This window comes from Apis dorsata, unplaced genomic scaffold (genome assembly GCF_000469605.1).
Source record: "Apis dorsata unplaced genomic scaffold, Apis dorsata 1.3 scaffold_19, whole genome shotgun sequence".
NCBI lineage: Eukaryota > Metazoa > Arthropoda > Insecta > Hymenoptera > Apidae > Apis > Apis dorsata.
In genome coordinates this window covers 815449-833083 of record NW_006263321.1, presented here as the reverse complement: position 1 = coordinate 833083, position 17635 = coordinate 815449, and the positions used below count along the sequence as shown (strand labels likewise).

At 35.1% G+C, this 17635-nt stretch overlaps 1 protein-coding gene and 1 long non-coding RNA gene across 2 annotated transcripts in view; one reads left to right on the top strand and one right to left on the bottom strand.

Annotated features, from left to right (window-relative positions):
- The window catches only part of LOC102671833, a 119596-nt gene that overhangs the window by 98126 nt on the left and 3835 nt on the right, over window positions 1-17635 (top strand). The gene's annotated exons all lie outside the window — the stretch shown is intronic.
- Window positions 12523-14902, bottom strand: LOC102671968 (AP-1 complex subunit mu-1). The gene is made up of 2 exons (XM_006607878.2): window positions 14691-14902; window positions 12523-14350 (listed from the first exon to the last, which is right to left on the bottom strand). The coding sequence occupies exon 2, from the start codon at window positions 14329-14331 to the stop codon at window positions 13063-13065; it is 1269 nt and encodes a 422-aa protein (XP_006607941.1). The 5' UTR covers window positions 14332-14350; window positions 14691-14902; the 3' UTR covers window positions 12523-13062.

Sequence of the window (17635 nt, the reverse complement as noted above, 5' to 3'; positions counted from 1 at the left end):
AATTTAAAAGACAATAACAATTTATATTGAACAAATTTGATGAAAATGTCAAAAGAAAAATGGACTTGTTCACGAACCTAAAAGATAATAATACTTAATATTAAACAAATTTGATGAAAATGTTAAAAGAAAAATGACCTAATAATTTTGCGAACTTTCCCGTTTTTACACTGGTTTGATTAACTTTAAACGTTTTCGATTTACGAAGATTAGTCGAGAGTACTCTCAAGTAACGAACTACGGTCACTATATATTTACTTCACAATTACGTTTATATTAATTTTTATGCACACTTATTATATTTTTTCTTTTATATTTCGATTATAACTACTTGTTCTAATCTAATTCTAATGAATCTAAAAGACAATAACACTTAATATTGAACAAATGTGATGAAAATGTCAAGAGAAAAATGAGCTGGCAATTCTACGTACTTTCACGTTTTATACATGATTCGACTAATTTCGGAACTTTTCGGTTTCCGAAGATCAGTCAAGAGCGCTGTAAATAGCAATGAAGTTCTCTATGCGCAGTACAATATGCGTAGTAGTATATCCATTTTTCTTTTTCTTGTGTGATATTTTTTTTCGAATTGCGTCTTAATTTAATAAAATCTTTTTAAATTAATGGAAAATTATTAATATCTTTATTATAAATTAAACATGATATTTTGATTTATATCTACTAAGAGAAATTGTATTTCATATATCAAGAATCATCTGTCTACATTGTTTCAAAAAGATGACAAGGTTCATTCGTTTTCAATATTAATCCTTTATATTTATTTTTCATTTTCTCATCAAGGTACGTTAATTTTTCTCGCTTATATCATTATTATCTGTCATACAAAAGAGAAACTTGAACTTCTCTTTTATAAATCATTTATCACTTAATAATAGCGAATTGAATAGAAATTGTAGGTTATAGATTTTTATTATATGAAATTTTTACGATTCTATAATTTTAAATTAACTGGAACAATCAAATAATCTTTAATTTGTAAAATTTATTTACAAAAAAGATTATTTGTTTCATCGTAAAATTTGTTAATGATAAGAATTTTATTTCACAATAACTTATAAGTGTAATCTAAAGTTTCTTGATAATAATTTACTTCAATTGCATAAAAAAATCCTAACAATAAATATTTTTTTGTATTTACTTACATAATATATTCCTATTATTGTTATTCACATAATTTTTTCTTCTCAAAAACATTATAGTCCATTATTATTAAATCTTTCTTTACATTCGCACGTATTTTATAATTTCTTTGTTTCTCTTCGTCAAATCGAAAATATGTAAATTAAAATTTCACGAAAATGAGAATAAAATAGTTAGTTTTCTTTTTTAGATGGCGAGCAAGTTTGTTGAACGTGACAGCACGTATTTCTGGGCTTTGTCGAAAGCGACAAAGATCTTTCCTCTTCGGTACGAGAGTAAGCTAGAACGTGCACGCGGGTGTACGCCGCAATGATTCGTAACTAAATGCAAATGCGTGTGGGCACTGCAGTAAATGCAAATGCAAAGAGACGTAGTCGTCGCCATCTCGACTTTAAGCTGAGCTAATGCATTCAAGTGCAACGAAAGCAACGTGGTTCGTCGACCTACCCGAGCTTCGTAAGCTGTAACCTTCGTGCAAAGTCTCAACTACGTCACTCTATTTAATTACCGTTGCTTCCGAGTGCCTCTGATAATGCGTTTAAGGGCCGTATTTTCTCTCCATGGAACTTTACCAAAGATCACGGAAACCTATTACGATACGTCGATCCAGAAAGTATCTCTCTTCTTTTCCACTTCAGTTTCTCGAACAGTACAACTTTTACACGTGAGGTTAGATTGAAGAAATTTCTGCGAGAAAACTTGGGAATGTGGTATTTCCTTGATAAATATTGGTTTCAATGGATTGATGGAGTGAAATGAATTAAAAGTATGATTTCTACATCTAACTATAAAAACTATAAAAGTAAAAGTAAGTTTTTTAAAAATTTAAATAGATGAAAAAGTACTAATTTATTAATAATATCATAATAAAAATATCTCAATAAAAACTTATTTTTCTAGAAATTTATTGAAATAAATAAAAGAAGTGAATGCAAAATGCAATGAAATGTAATATTTCAGAACATATTTTCATAAAATATTCATTCATCATTCATTGCAGAAATTCAAAGAAAATATATTTTTATTTAAAAACAATTAATATATTTTTGAAAATAAAAAAAAGTAAGTATTCACTATTTACAATAAAAATATAGCCATAATTTCAATATTTTTATTTTAATTATTATTGACATATTTTTAGTTACTGAAGATGTATCTGATAATCATTATTTTGATCAATATCATGATCAATTTAAAAAATCATTATGATGATCAATCTCCAATATTACAAATTTGTTTATTATCAAAGTCAAAATTTCATTCGAAAGAGGAAAAAAATCAAAAACTTTCCTTTTTTCATTCATCGAACCGTTTATTTTAAATACTCACGTTTAATCGTTTGTTGCACAAGCTAAATTGGAAACTAACAGGCAACAATTTTCGTCGACGCGACGAGCAGTACTGCGGAATTTGGTATATTTTTTTGCACACCCTCGTCCAATCTATGAAAGAGAAAAAAAGCAAAATGGAAACCAATAGATATATATCGAAGTGTCCATAGAATACTGACGGTTATTAGCAAATTTAGTGCAAGCTAGATCCTGCCGCAATTCCCATGTTTAACGTGGACCGACACATTATTCGAGCGTAGGTAATTTGTCGACGTTTACACGCATGCAAATATACGCGGTACGTACATACGTACGTACATAGCAGGCCGCCGCAGCATTTATCTGAAGTTCGATTATCTGACAGCGTTCCTGTAATAACTAACCTGGCTTGGATGGAATTTCCACTAATCGACCATGACGGTAATGGAAATAAATGAATCCCGCCAACATTGCAACCTTTATTAGTTTCGGGACACGAAACTTCGCAACATGAATGCGAAGCGTTTATGTATTTTTTCTTTTAATATTCAACTTGGTAAGTTGAACAAATTTATTTTCATCTTTCAAGTACAATGTTGATACAAAGTAATTGGACAAGTCGAGAAATGTATAAGATATTACAGTTTATTGAATCATTCTGAAAGATATAAAAAGTTCTTGCTTTAAAAGAATTAATAATAGAAAAATTACATGCACATGAAATATTTAATAAATTAATATAAGAATTTATTCATCATATATAATAAATATTGAAAAATTTTGATAACAATAATAATTTTATTTACAATTTCCATGATTTAAAATATCTTCACTTGTCTAATGTTTAATGAATTAATTTTTCATTGTTTTATTTTAAAATTTACATTTCCAATCATATATTATATTAAAAATAATGCGGTTCAGCGATATTTCAGATGATGTAACTAGAACTAAAGTTGAAATAATTTAGAAAACATCGATTCATCATTACCACCGGAAATATAGAAGAAATTAGAAGCAATCTAATTCGTAGTTTAATTGTATCCGGGTGTCATCTCGTTTATTTCCATAACGCGTGTCGCGACGTCGCTGTGCTTTCCGTGTGTTGCGCTGTTGTCTCTTTCTCGTGTATTTGCACACACCGCGATACTCAAATGCATTAACTTCCCGAGTTTAACGTCGAAGGGACACCAACGTCTCCAAACTACTCTCTATTTGCATTTCCCGATGTCCGTAGCCACATTGCAACAAGGAAACGAGCTAACGTAATGAGAATGCCTTGTTGCTTCCATGATTCCCATGATCAAAATTATTGTCTTCTTGCATTCTTGGGTAAAAATTTTCTAAGATTTTTTTTGTCTTGAAATTAACAAAGATCTTATTTTTTTTCAAATTAAAAATTTATTTGGCTTTATAAAATATTAAGATTTTATTTTATTTTTATTGGTTTGAAAGTTAGAAAATAATAAAAGATTGAAAGCTGAGATATAGATTTTATATTTTGTGCTTTGATTTTACGTTTTACATTAGAGAAGTTATATGGTTTTATGAATATTTTAGTGCGCTTTAATTAATAGCAAATTGAGAATAGTTTACAAGTATTTGAAATTTTATTAAATTAGAAAGTTAGATTGATTTATAATTGAAACTCGGAAATCTTTGTTTTGACAAATATGATATTAAATATAAATAATGAAATTTAATGAAATTTTAAGAATACAATTTAAGAATCAATCAAAATCCACAATCAAAATGATATTCCAAAAAAGAATATTTTTCTTATTATCTATATTAACATTTTCTTTCTAAAATTTAAAAATATCAATCTCCAATATATAAATAGATTTTATTAATTCGAAAAACAACGAATCTACCAGCATCCATCTACCATTGATAATTAAAGCAACTAATTACGGAAAGAACACGAGTATAAAGAAGAATACTACAGAATACTCATTTTCTGATACAATGGGAGCCTTCTCGTATTCTCGTTTGATATTCCACGATTTTAATAATAACTCTGAATGGAGAATGACTTTAAATATTATCGCAACAGCCAAATGAAAGCCGTCTCGCTACGTTCCAGAGAACGAAACGAAGAAATCACGAATAACACCAAGCCCGTATTAAAGATTGAAAAAGAGAATGGAGTTCGAGGTACCGTTGCAACGTGACAAAGCATCATTGTGCTACGATATTTCCTTTCCCTTCGCCGAATGTAAATGCCACGAAACGGTATCTATAAATATTTGCTACCGTTTCTCTTGCTAATGAGAACGGCGTGAAAGGTAGTACATCTACCGAAGAGATTTCGAAGAGGATGAAGAGGGCGACAGAGGCACCGACAGATTTTTATCGCCGCCATAACACCTCGAGAGGAGGCATCCCCGCGATCATAATACCATTTGCATGGGAAAATTGAAATGTTAAAATGCAAATGGACGCGTGCAAATCACCAACTAAAATGCAACACATTTTTCGAGCACGAGATGCCATGGAGATCTTTTGCGAGGCATTTTCGAGCCGGTGACTGTGTCTCGAGAGGGAATTGCACGGAAGGAATATTAAATAGATTATAATAGAATCTCCAACAAATTTTTCACAATTATTTTATAATCATTCTCTGTGAATGAAAATGAAAAATCTAACAATTTTCCAAAATCAATGCCAATTAGAATCCAATCGCTTCGTTCAATTAGAATTACAAACAACTATACCAAGGAATAAAAAAGACCCTAGACAACGTAAATCCTTGGTGAATCCATGGAAATCCTTGAATTAACCGGCCCCAACGTGACGGATGCGTTGGAGATTATTTTGGTAGTTAGCTTATCGAAAGAAAAAACGAAGCCACCCTTGGAGACGCATCGATTCGGGGAGCAGCACCGGAAACGATTCGTGGCCCCCGAGAACGTAATTTGCAATCGGATGTCGAAGATCCTCGAGCAAGAAAACAAGAAAACCCGATTGGCTGGGAGCCAATGACGGATCCCGCGGTCTTTCTAAAAGGAGTGTCGTTTTGTCACCCTTGTCAGCCCGTGGAACAGACACGGGGCTCGTCTATCGTGGATGCTTAACACCCACCACGCCAGAAATTCTCTTCTTCTCCCCGTTCTTCTCTCTTCTTCTTCCTCCTCTTTTTCTCCCTCCCCGCCTTTCTCCCGTGGAAAGAACCAGGATAAATCACAGCGGGGCACGCGATTTGCGGCCTCGCCTTTTCCCAAATGACTCCGGTAAATGCCGGTTTTTCCGGGGAATCCGGGTAATTCGGGAATCTCGTTTCGAAGCTAGGCGGCCCTCTCGCTTTTCTTCGCTTTTACGTGGCCACCACGGTGCGCTATCTCCGAGTTTCTGACCCCTTTACTATCGATCGATAACGAGCTAGAGAATTTCTCCGTGTCGTTCGCATACATTTTTACTCGGCATTCTTCCTCGCGGCAGAATCGAGGAAGAATCTCTAGAAAATTGCGAGTGATTCCGTCCTTCCTTTTTTCCTTACGTCCTGTGATATTGTGCCACGGCATTCGTACTGCGTTAGATTGTCGTATCTGAATTTATTATTTAATTTATTATTTACATATCGATGGATTCGTAGTTCGTGAAAGACATTTCGTAATATTACGCGTCAAAATGAAAATTAATTTTACGAAATCTGTCGGTGAAATTTACTCGATTTGTTTATAATTAAATTTACCAGCGATTCGGGCGATTCGGTTTTTTCGTGGGCATTAAACTTAATGGCTGAGAAATCAAAGGAAATTGGCTTCTTTAAAAAAATTTGTTGCTATTTAGAAGAGATTTTAAATATCGGTCTGAATTTTCCGATGTTATCGTTTATGATTGGAATATCTCACAATTTTGTTGTTTTGTTTTTCTTTAATATCATTTGATTTGATCACCATGCTCACTGTCATTGATCAAATAACTCATTTTCAATTAGATATATCGTTTGCCACGATAAATATGTATTTATTGATTTCTTCAATCAGCGAAACGAGCGAATATCACCAATCAAACACACTGAAACAGTTAAAACTCGCAATTTAATCATAAATCAAAATATTTTTAATCCTTTATCGTTGACACTTATCATCTACATTACAAAAAAATAATAAACAATTCGAATGGAGATTTATAAAATTGTAAAAATCTTCGCCTTTTCTCTCGAAAAGCCTTGGAAACTTTGGAAACGTGATACAAATCGCAATTAAACCGTACACAGTGAGGTTAATTACAAAGCTGTGGAAGGAAAGGGCGTCGGTGGATTACACGGATTCGACAAAAAGCTTCAACTTCGTGCGGATCTCTGCTGTAATCGAGTGGCAGAAAATTAGGGAGTTGGTTTTCTTTCGCAGCAGGGAAAGGGGCCATCTCCGTTTTTTCCTCTCCGACCGTTTTCAAGGCGGTCGTCCCGTTTTCTCCACCACCACCACAACCACCGTGCATCTAACGAAAGCGAATTCTTTTTTCGGCGGGATCCCTGTAATTCAGACCAGTATCTCCGCAACGAGGGAAACCGCGCCCCGTTTCTCTCCGATTTTACACGCCCAAGCACGCATGTATAAACTCCTTTCATGCCGCGGCAAACCCGCGTTTTCAACCCTATTTCAACCCGTTTCAAACTTAAACGTACATATACTTTTATTTATCACGGGGCCGTGTCCTCCTGAGAATCTCGCGAAATGAACGTCACTTAATTTACGCGCTGGCTGATGCTTTGATACGTATTTCCCACCGCTTGTCCCAGTTCGTCGAGCTTGCTTCGAAAGACGATTTAAAGTTGCCTCTCTCTCTCTCTCTATCATAGAAACGTTGCCCGCGACCGTTCCAATTCCGTTCGTTTGTCGTTCACGATTATTATTAGACGTTTGCAACATGAGATTTCGCGTTAATGTATCTCGTGGAGTGATCAAATGAAAATCGAGTCGTTGCTTAATTAATTAAATTATCGAAATAGTAATAAGTAATCGATTTATAAAAAGATTCCTCGACAAGGTGATTATGAAAATATGATTTGCATAGATTTAATCTAAATTCTGAATCGATATTTTTATGTATCTCCAAAGATATTCCACGAATGTATCAACATTGCGTAAAAATAGGTTAAGAATTTTTGCCAAGAGATTGAGATATTACTCGATATAGCTTTCAAAGTCCATCCATGCGGATCGATATAAACGTGTCTGATATTTATCGCCCTTTTTCAAATATTCCTTCCATGCCTTTGATGTTTTCGATAAAGAGGGGCTGAATGATAATGAAATTCGTGCCTTTTCTTTTCAACGGTGGAAAAGAGGAAACGTTGACGGTGAATGGTAGCTGTGTGTGCGTGGGAGAAAGAGCTCTTACAGGTTTGGAAAACCGGAGGTGTATTGAAGTCTGACGCATCGCCATTAATCACCGGTTGTTTTGCCGAGGCCGCTTTAACGCGCTATCTCAGACTCTAAAATGCCGTTATGACGTCGAATTTTGTGCAAAGTACCGAGAAAAGGAGGATATTACGACGCTTAACTGCTCTGCTCTACCCGCCTCGAGGCTACTACACCATACACACACACACACACGCAACAGGATTATTAAGAGAAGAACACAATAACGAAATATGGTTTCGTATTCAGAGAAACAGTTTTTACGACGATTACGCAAAACGAACGAGTCGATTTTTATTTAACGATAAATCAGGATACGGATCGTTTCTTAGAGGTTAACTTTTGCGAGTCTTATTTTGACAATTAAAAAAAAAAAAAGTACGGATAAAAGAGAGAAGATACGTGTACACGTTTCTTGCCAATCCTCTCAACGATATGATAAAAAGAAAATGCGGAATAAACAAGAAGCAAACTTTTGACACTCTTAGATTCGCGAGATGATGTCGGTTACCACCGGGGACCGAGTCTCGCGCTCCCACTTCCGCCGGAAACGGATGGCTTTCGGAGGATTCAAAAGCGGAGGATGAGTATTTCTGACGCCTGTAACTTGGCGCCAACACTTGGTACACAAGGAGCATAAACTCGAGTTGAATTACGAATGGGAAACTCCTCTGGAACGTGTATCTCCCCGAATGTATGCAACGTCGGAAGTTATATCCGTTTTCAGATTCATATTTCTGTAATTCAATGGATTCAGTGGAACGGAATTTAAACGACATTGGCAGACGTCGTTATTCGGTGAAATTAAGTCTGAAAATTTGTGAATGCTTGATTCGTTTAACAACGGAACGAACTGTGCTCCATCTCGTGGTATTCTTGCGCGAGTAAGGGTTCGATTTAAGGGTTCCATTTCGCGACGAAGAGACGAGAAAGTGCTTACAGAAGAGGACAAATTTAATTCCTCCCTTGCCTGTGTACTTTGCCCGATCGTTTTCGAGAGTTAAAGATTTCTATTCAATTTTCTTTCCCGGAATTTAAGCGAGAAAGTTTGGATAGATTGGTTTGCAACTTTACTCTGTTTGCGCTTGCTAGTTTGTACGAATTTAGTTGGACTTGTACCTACAAACAGTTGTCGAAACTGCTGGAATGTTTATCATTAATCAATGTATTACAACTATTTACTCCTTGGAGATTATAACTCTTTCGCCATCTTTTTATTAAATTATTATTAGCTACATTTTTAAAAAAATCACACTGCTTTTAAATTACCTCTTCACCGTAAGACAAAATGTTACGATACTTTCAAACCAGTGATTGTCAAATAAAATATATCATTAATATTTCAAGAAACTTTTTTAAATCGTTAAGAGATTTTGCAGTGAAGATTTTTCTTATTTAAATTTAAAAATTTATTTATCACCCAACATACCAATCAGAATTTATTATCCCCGCGAGAATCATATTTTCCAAAACGGGAACGATCGACCAAGAGACCATCGATATACGAGAGATTCGATCGTAAATCTTCTCAAGACGTCTTCTCGCGTGTCAAAATTTCCAACTAGGCGACGCAAAACATCCCCCTCGTATCATTCACGCAATCGCGCCCTCCAACTACCGATATCCTCGATCTCAAGGAGGACAATCTCCAAATCTCTGTCGGCGACAGTTTCTCAGACGGACCACCCCTCCCCTTCGGGAACAACCGAAAACTTGAGCCATGTTATATTTTTTCCCCGTGCTATAAGTCGCACTTTTATTCCTCCCCCGACGTATCCAGTCGGGCTGACAGCCGTTATATATATATATATCACCTCCTCCAAGTTTTAATATCCTGCGGCGTAGACGACCAGACGTCTGCCGTGGATCTCGCGACAGGATCTCGGATGCAACTTTTAAATCGGCCTCGCCAGAATTGACGTGTGTGTGCGTGCGTGTGTGTGTGTGTCGTCCCACGGGCGATTCCACGAACCCGATCGAGAGATCGATACTACTCGAGACGTGTGCAACCCCTCGGGGATCAAGCGCCGTTCCTTTTCCAAATCTGATTTCCTCGGTGAATTTGCTTTTTCTATTAGCGGAACCGTTGCGTTTAGGCGAAACAGGGACCGTGAAATCGGACCAACCTCTCCCTCTGTGATCGATTACTCGGATCGATAAATAACTCTCGAGAAATATTTTCTTTTACTCGAGCGGAGTGGAAACGTGTTGTTGTTGTCCAACGTGTTTGAGAATAATATTCCAATAATATTTTTGCTCATCTCTCGTTTAATTCTTTAGGATGTGAATATGTTGAAAATGTTATATTAGGAATTGTGTGAAAAATAATTCATTCGACGTTTCTCGATGGAAAATATGAACGTTTAAATCTCTAAGACTCGACGCGATACTTTCGTCAAGTGCACAATCCAAAAATATCGACACGTTTCTTCCTCCATCGCTTCTTTTTCCCTGGAAAATCATCTGCGAAGGAAGGCTTTCGACCGAAACTTACAGCATGTGCACATCCATCGATACCTCCGAACGCCACCGATAATGGCTCGCAACTATAAATTACCCTTCTGATATAATAAAGTATTTATATTTAGATCTCCAAGCATCCATGCGGTGCGATTCGATAAGCTGAAAATTGCTACCGCCTGCGGAGAACTTGCGGAGAATACGTTAACCTTTATTGATCTGATCTCGAAGGCTGTAATATGTATATATATATATATATATAGGTATACAGACGTACAAGGTGTGCAGATAAAGCAAGTGAAAAATTTAAAGAGTGATTTTAAAAAATGTAAGACATAAATTAACGTTAGTATGAAAAATATCGTTTGAAATTTATTTGGTCATTTCATTGTATTATCTCTAAGAATAAGTATGTTTTGGATTTGTTCGAATTTCTTAACAAAATAATTTGAGATACATTTTAAATTCTATTACGTAAAACGCGCATATATAAATCCATCTCGTGGAAGGAAAATTCCGGTAAATATGTGGCGATCCGGTGTTGCGAATCGATATACATAAATTCTATATGTAAAATGGCGAGAGAGAAGGGAAAAAAAGAAACGAGAGCTGATGCATCTCTGGATTATTTATTACCTCGGCTAAGAAATACGTCTAAATCACGGATCTTGTATCGTAAATACCGTTACTAAGATGTGTAAAATAGTTAGGTATAAATCAACCACTAGAATTCGCATAAAAATATTTCCTCTAACCGAGATAAGAGTATTATCAGTTCTAATGCATAATACATAACGTGTAGCGAAACCATTTTGCGCAACTTTGTTAATATTCCTTTTATGATAGTTAAGAAAGAAAAAAAATTCCTTAAAAATTACCACGAATAGATATAAAGAATTTCTTTAGAAAAATGGACTGATCTCGCAGAATTTTCGATCCCTCCTCGTCTTTTTTCATCCTCCTCCGATACTCGTACACTCCAATCCATAAGTATGCGATTACTTGGAACGATCGATTGATATGATCCGATATAATATTTAACAGTATTAAATTAAATAATTTATATATCTATATTGCACTACAGAATCATTAAAACAAACAAATTTGAAAATAATATAAAAAATTTATGAAAATTTTCATATAAAAGTTAAAAAGGAAAAAAAAATATTAGCTGAATGAAATAATGGAAAAATAAATATAATTCAAGACTTAGTAAATGTATAACTTTTTGTTATTATTGATAATATCAAATGTTTATCGAGAAAAAATATTCTCGATGCAATAAGGTAATAAAATTTGCATAAAATTTATTGGAATTTCGCGAGCGATTAACTCTTTCCAAACAACAATTGTTACGATTAAAAGGATTGTCTACCCACATACTTATGGACAAGAGTGTACACTCGAGCTCGTTGTATTTCGAAATTCCTTGCAGGACCGGCAATTTCCATAAAATTATTACACGCCCTGCACACCACCGAAATTTGCATAGCGTGACCGTGTCGGTGGAGCGCGAATAAAAAAGGCCCGCTGCGTTTCGCTCTAATCGGGTTTCCGTGTTCTACCGTCTCTCCGCACGATTCAACCTCGTTCTATAGTTGAATATTTACCAAGCTTTCGAAGGGGAATCGAGACCGAGACTGGTTCTCTCGTCGAATCCCTACCACCATCTTCGATTGCCTTGAAAAGCTATCGGCCGAATTCGTGATATATTCTTTTTTTTGCGAGTAGTCCCAGTTTCACGGGCGGGGAGAACCTTTCAAGTTGGAATGACTTCCGCTCAACTCGACGGCCTGGTTTATTTCGAATATACCTCGCGAATGTAGATTTTATCGGGGTTGAATTAGGTAGGTAGGGTGAAATAGAGCAGAGGAGGGAAAATGGTTCTATTTATTGGGATATCGATGTTTCTCTTGAAATATATTTTTCCTCTTTTTCTCCTGCTTGATTGTTGTACGATAAATTTTATTTTTTTGATTTTTCGAGTCGTTTAAAAATATTGAACGATTGGAAGGTACGGAGGAATAATATAAATGATAAAACCGTTTATTCGTGAAAGATAAATTGGATAAATTTAAAAATAAAAAATCTATATGGTGTTTGATATTTAAAGCATATTACGATACGTAAATATGAAAGAAAAAAGAAAAATTTCTAAATAAACGAAATGAGATTTAATAAGAGATAAGGTGAGAATGATAAAACATGGATAATTTCTGTTAAAAATTTAATGTATCTTTTGAGTTTCTTAAGTTACTAATACATGGTTTATAATAATATTATTATTTGTCATCATATCGATGTACAATAATAATTCTGATTTTAATACTATTAAAGTTTAAATTAGTAAACAGAAAAATGTCTATTAATTCGTTACAATTAACAATTCCATGAAAACATTCAAATATTATAATTTCCGATATTATTTACAATTATTTCCTTTATATTTCGATTATTTAATATATACTATAATATATGCTATAACCCCTGTATATGGAAAATATGATTTTTTTTATTTTTAACAAACATTTATTGAAAGAAATGTACAGTTAATAAATTAAGTACTATGCATTTCCATATATGGTATCATAATATATGGTATCATAAAAAGAGATTATTAGTAAAAGTCTCTAAAAGTGTAAAACTGCAAAAAAAATATTGCAATTACACTACTTCCATTAAATAAAATCCAATAATGAAAATCTATTTTTCAATACTGTGAATATTAATTTTATATTCTATAGGATCTCCGTTTCTATTTAATTTGTTCTCAATTGATAATCTCCATTCTGTGTAATATACCTCACCCATGGTAGTGCTTGGTATCCACTTTTCTCAATGATCTTTAAATAACGCACTTGTATCCCAGAAGTAGTGAAATATGGAATTTCAAATTTAACTTGAATTGGTGGTTTTCCTTCCACATCTTCCCCAACAACAGATGGTAGACCAAAGTGTGCCCTCATTAGATATTCTTTACCACCAGGGAACGACTTGATGAACCAAGTTATTGCACTCTGTTCTGGTGAATATTTAACACTGCCAATAGTAGTCTTAAATTTAGGGGAATCTGCATCATTGGGCACTGGAATCACTATTTCTACATTATTGGCCGTAGAACGCCTTTTAAATTGTGATCTTGCCTTTATCATGTATTCTACTCTGCTGTGAGCATGTCGTTCGATGACAGATTCGATCCATATCAATGGTTTTACGTGTGTATTCAATCTGTAAGACATTAACTCAAACTCTCCGTCAGGAGGAATAAAAGAAATTGTTCTATCGTTTTCGAATCTAGATAATCTGACGCACTGATGAAATTTCACATCCTCCAATTCAACTGATTTAGATTTTCCACGTCCTGTAGATTCAAATAAAACTTTATCGTTTAGTCCAAGTCTTAATTCTGGCATTCCAGATAAATATACTCTCATTTTTATGGCACCAACAATTTCAGAGCTCAAAACATTTCCATTAGCATTTGCTAAAAGATTCACCGATTCTATTACATCTAGGAACACTTCGTTTTTACGGTATTTTATACCTTCTGATCTCCAAGATACAGCATTAGTCACAGCCATAGGAATTCGTGGTTGAATTTCAAGTTTGTGTCCTTCTTGAGTTATATATTCCTGTAATATCTTGCTGTCTGTAGTTTGTGGATATCCAAAATCTATTAACTCGTCTAAAAGTTCATAAATGACAACAAAATTGTCTCGTATGCTTTCTTCTTCCAATTCTTTGAAATATTCTTGCATCACTTGCACTAATTTATGCAAGAATACAAATACTAAGGAAATGTTTGCATTTTTTTTCGTAGTTGACACAATATACAAATTATTGTATTTTATATACGCATATGTACATTCAGCAGTTTGAATAATAGGAGTAAGATTGCCTTCCTCTTCGCGTTCCATTACAAGAGGCATAAATTTCTCTATAACACCCGTTTCTATGTCTCCACGGTAATTTCGTGAAATTAAAACCTTACCCTTTACGTCTAAAATATATATCGCAGATGTCGACATTTTGAAGAAGTAATATATACTGGAATGAAAAACCCAACCATTATTCCAACGAATCAATCATTTACTTAATGTTTTTTTAATTAAATTAAAAATTAAAACGATCGATAAAATTATTTCATAAACCGTATGCCGAAAACACATAATGGAGGTTATGTTATCAAACAAAAATAAATAAATTAAAGAACGAAAAATTAAGTGTTGAAATGAAAATACGATTCAGAAAATTTATATCAAAACATTAAATATAAAAAAAGCTAACTGAATAAATAAAAAAAGAATCCATAGAAAAACAACTTGACAAGTTGAGGAAAACGAATGCGAATTTTTGGAAAAAATGCGTCGAATATATCAGTACTTACGTGTTCTTCCAATCCCTTAAGTAATATTAATCCTTTGGTTATTTACAACAAAACTTCTTTCGTATAAGAATAATAAAAGAGATTTTATTGACAAAAGTGCCCTCCCCTCCCAGTTGCCTGATTGCCACTGTGGACCGCCCTGAAGTTGCTCGGTACGAAGCATAATCGAAGCGCATGCGTAGCTAACTTCGCGCTGGATATCGACCGGTTCTTTTCCGCATCATTCAAACATTTTATACGTCGCAATATTTAATGGCAGGTATTTTTTTGAATTTTAGAACGCGTTATCGTTTCGATTTTATTGCTACAATAAAAAAGATAATTTAATAGTCTCGGAAAGAAAAAAGTGGTAACTGATATTGCTGAATCGACGAATTGTAAAATTCATGCCGATTCTAAATCAAATTACTAATACTTTCGCTTCGTTGATTCGTATTATTTTTCACAGTGTAACATATAAAACTGTAATGAAATTTCTTTATAGAAATGCATAGTGTATCGTAATTCCAATTATCTTAAATTTTATATTGATCATTTCGTTAAAATTTATCTTATCTTTGAGTCAAAACACTTTATCTTTTATAACTTTTAATTAAACAATGATTTAAACCAATTTAATTTTTATTTAAAAATCAAGTCTGTTAATCAATTAGCTTAATATAGTAAACTTTAACACACTTAACAAAAAAACATGCGTGAGTAACTCTATCGACTTGACAATGGAGGCTTATAATTTCATCAATTTTCAAAACGAAGAAGAATTTTCAAAGAAGCGTTATAAAAGTAATATCGATGTGAAAAAAAAGAAATTTTTCAGGTTCACGAATTCCAACGTTACATGGATGCGCGCATTGGCCATCGGTGTTACGTAATAAAAGTATAGTGCATCGAAGTAGGCAATTGTTCGACACAAAAGCGCATCGATGGCCCTATCGTGCTGTGCGCTTGGCTATAAAGTATAAAAGGCTATGGTGAGAGGTGATTGAACTTCGTTTGACTGCGCGGACTTTGAAAGGAGAACGGAAAGTAGAAGATGACGTGGGGCACCAATCGGTACCTGTTAGTTCTCCCTCACCGTGAAACTGCGTGATCTGGGCCCTTTCAATTTTAATTAAACTGTAATTTACGATGTCGTTGCGTTCGCGCCATTGAAGCATAAAAGCGTGACTCGAAACGTTAGGGGAGCTTGAGAGGAAAAAATCCTATCATCTCTTCTCCTTTATCTCTCGTTCTGTTCCGTTAAAATTTAATATCTAACGTTTCGCGAAATCAAATATCGCGATATGATATTTTGCAACATCGTTACTCTCATTGTTCTAAAAAAAAAAAGAAAGAGAGAAAGAGAGAGAAGATGAAAAGAGTTCGAGAAAAGGAAGGATAAATGAAATAAAACGCGTCGAAAAACGATGTGTTTACATTTAAAAAATCCGTGCAACCACCACATTTTTACAATAAGGTAATTATCGAATAACGCTGGGTCGAGTATTTTCGTGCGTTAACCAATCTTTTTCAATGTTTTATTCGACGAGGGAAAATAAAGAGAGCAACGTGGGCGTATGGAGGAAACTGCTGAGCGAGGCTCGTCAATGAAATCAGAGATTTCGATGGAATGGAACCGTAGTCGATCGCAAACGGACAAATGTATTTGCGCAATAGACGGACAAATATTGTTTCCTCCTTCCTCACTAATCGTTAACTTCGAGATCGTTTATCCCATCGATTCTCGGCCGTCTGCATCCGGCAGCAAGCTTGACTGCGGAGCTTGGAATATTTACCCGGGCATGATCGACTCGTCCTCGAAATCGCGCCACTGTTTGCGCGAAATTCCGCGAGAAATTCCATTGTAATTGAACGAGACCGTCTCGATTATAAAGTCAAATCATCGATAAGGAAGAGAACGAAGGAAGGAACGAAGAGAGTTTCATCAGTGCTGGGAGAAAGTGCATTTTCTCTCCTCTTTCTAATTTTTTTTTTTTTTTCTTTCAGATATCTCTGACAAGTTCTTCCTTCGTCTTGATTTTCTCCGTGCTTGAGAAATAGATATGGTATAAATGGACGATCGATACGAAGATGAGAGAATAAGGTGCGATTATTTTTATGAAACCCAAATTTAACCTCTTATTTAATCGAAACTCTTAATACAAATATGAATAAACAATCAAATTAAAAAACGGATACAACGGATCTCGACTACCTGATTAAAATCTGTATCGAATAGCATATACATTTTCTGCTCGGTATAAAAATTAATCAATATCTCTAAACAATTTAAACTTTCATCGAATCAAGATCAACCGCACAAACATTCACGGGCACAACAATTATTCTCGACCATTCTTTCGTCTCGCTACAATTCTCGTCACAATTCTTCTCTCCTCAGCTTCGAATTTCCTCGCACAACTACAATCCTCCTCCCATTCTCCTTTCTTCCCTTGTTTCTCCGGGCTTTGCGCCATTTTGTCGCTGTTTCTTTCCGCCTTTATTCCCCGACGTGCGCGACGCGGTCGCAAAGCAATCCCGTCGGTTCTCGGTCTGTCGATTCCCCCGGATGAAACGTCAATCCCAAGATAAAGTGGCGGAATACGGGGTGCAAGGATCTCGCGGTTGTATTACGCGCACCGTCGAGCCACCGTTCCACCCTCCCTCCCTCACTCCCAGTGAAGCAAACGAGAGGGTTGAAAGTTAGAGCTGCCCAGGGAATCCGACGCGACCGATAATTGAGAGTCGGAATTAAATTAGCGAGGAACTTCGATTCCTCGACTCGTCCCCTAGGCGACTTGGACCACGATCGAGATGCCTCGATCCTGTTTGCCTCGATCAAATCGTTACACGAAATGTTGCTTCCCCGTTTCGATGTCCCGCTGATAATCTCGATGGGAGGGCAATTGAATTGAAGGGGCGCGACGAGGTTGGACCAAGATTCGAAACTGATTCATGCGTCAATT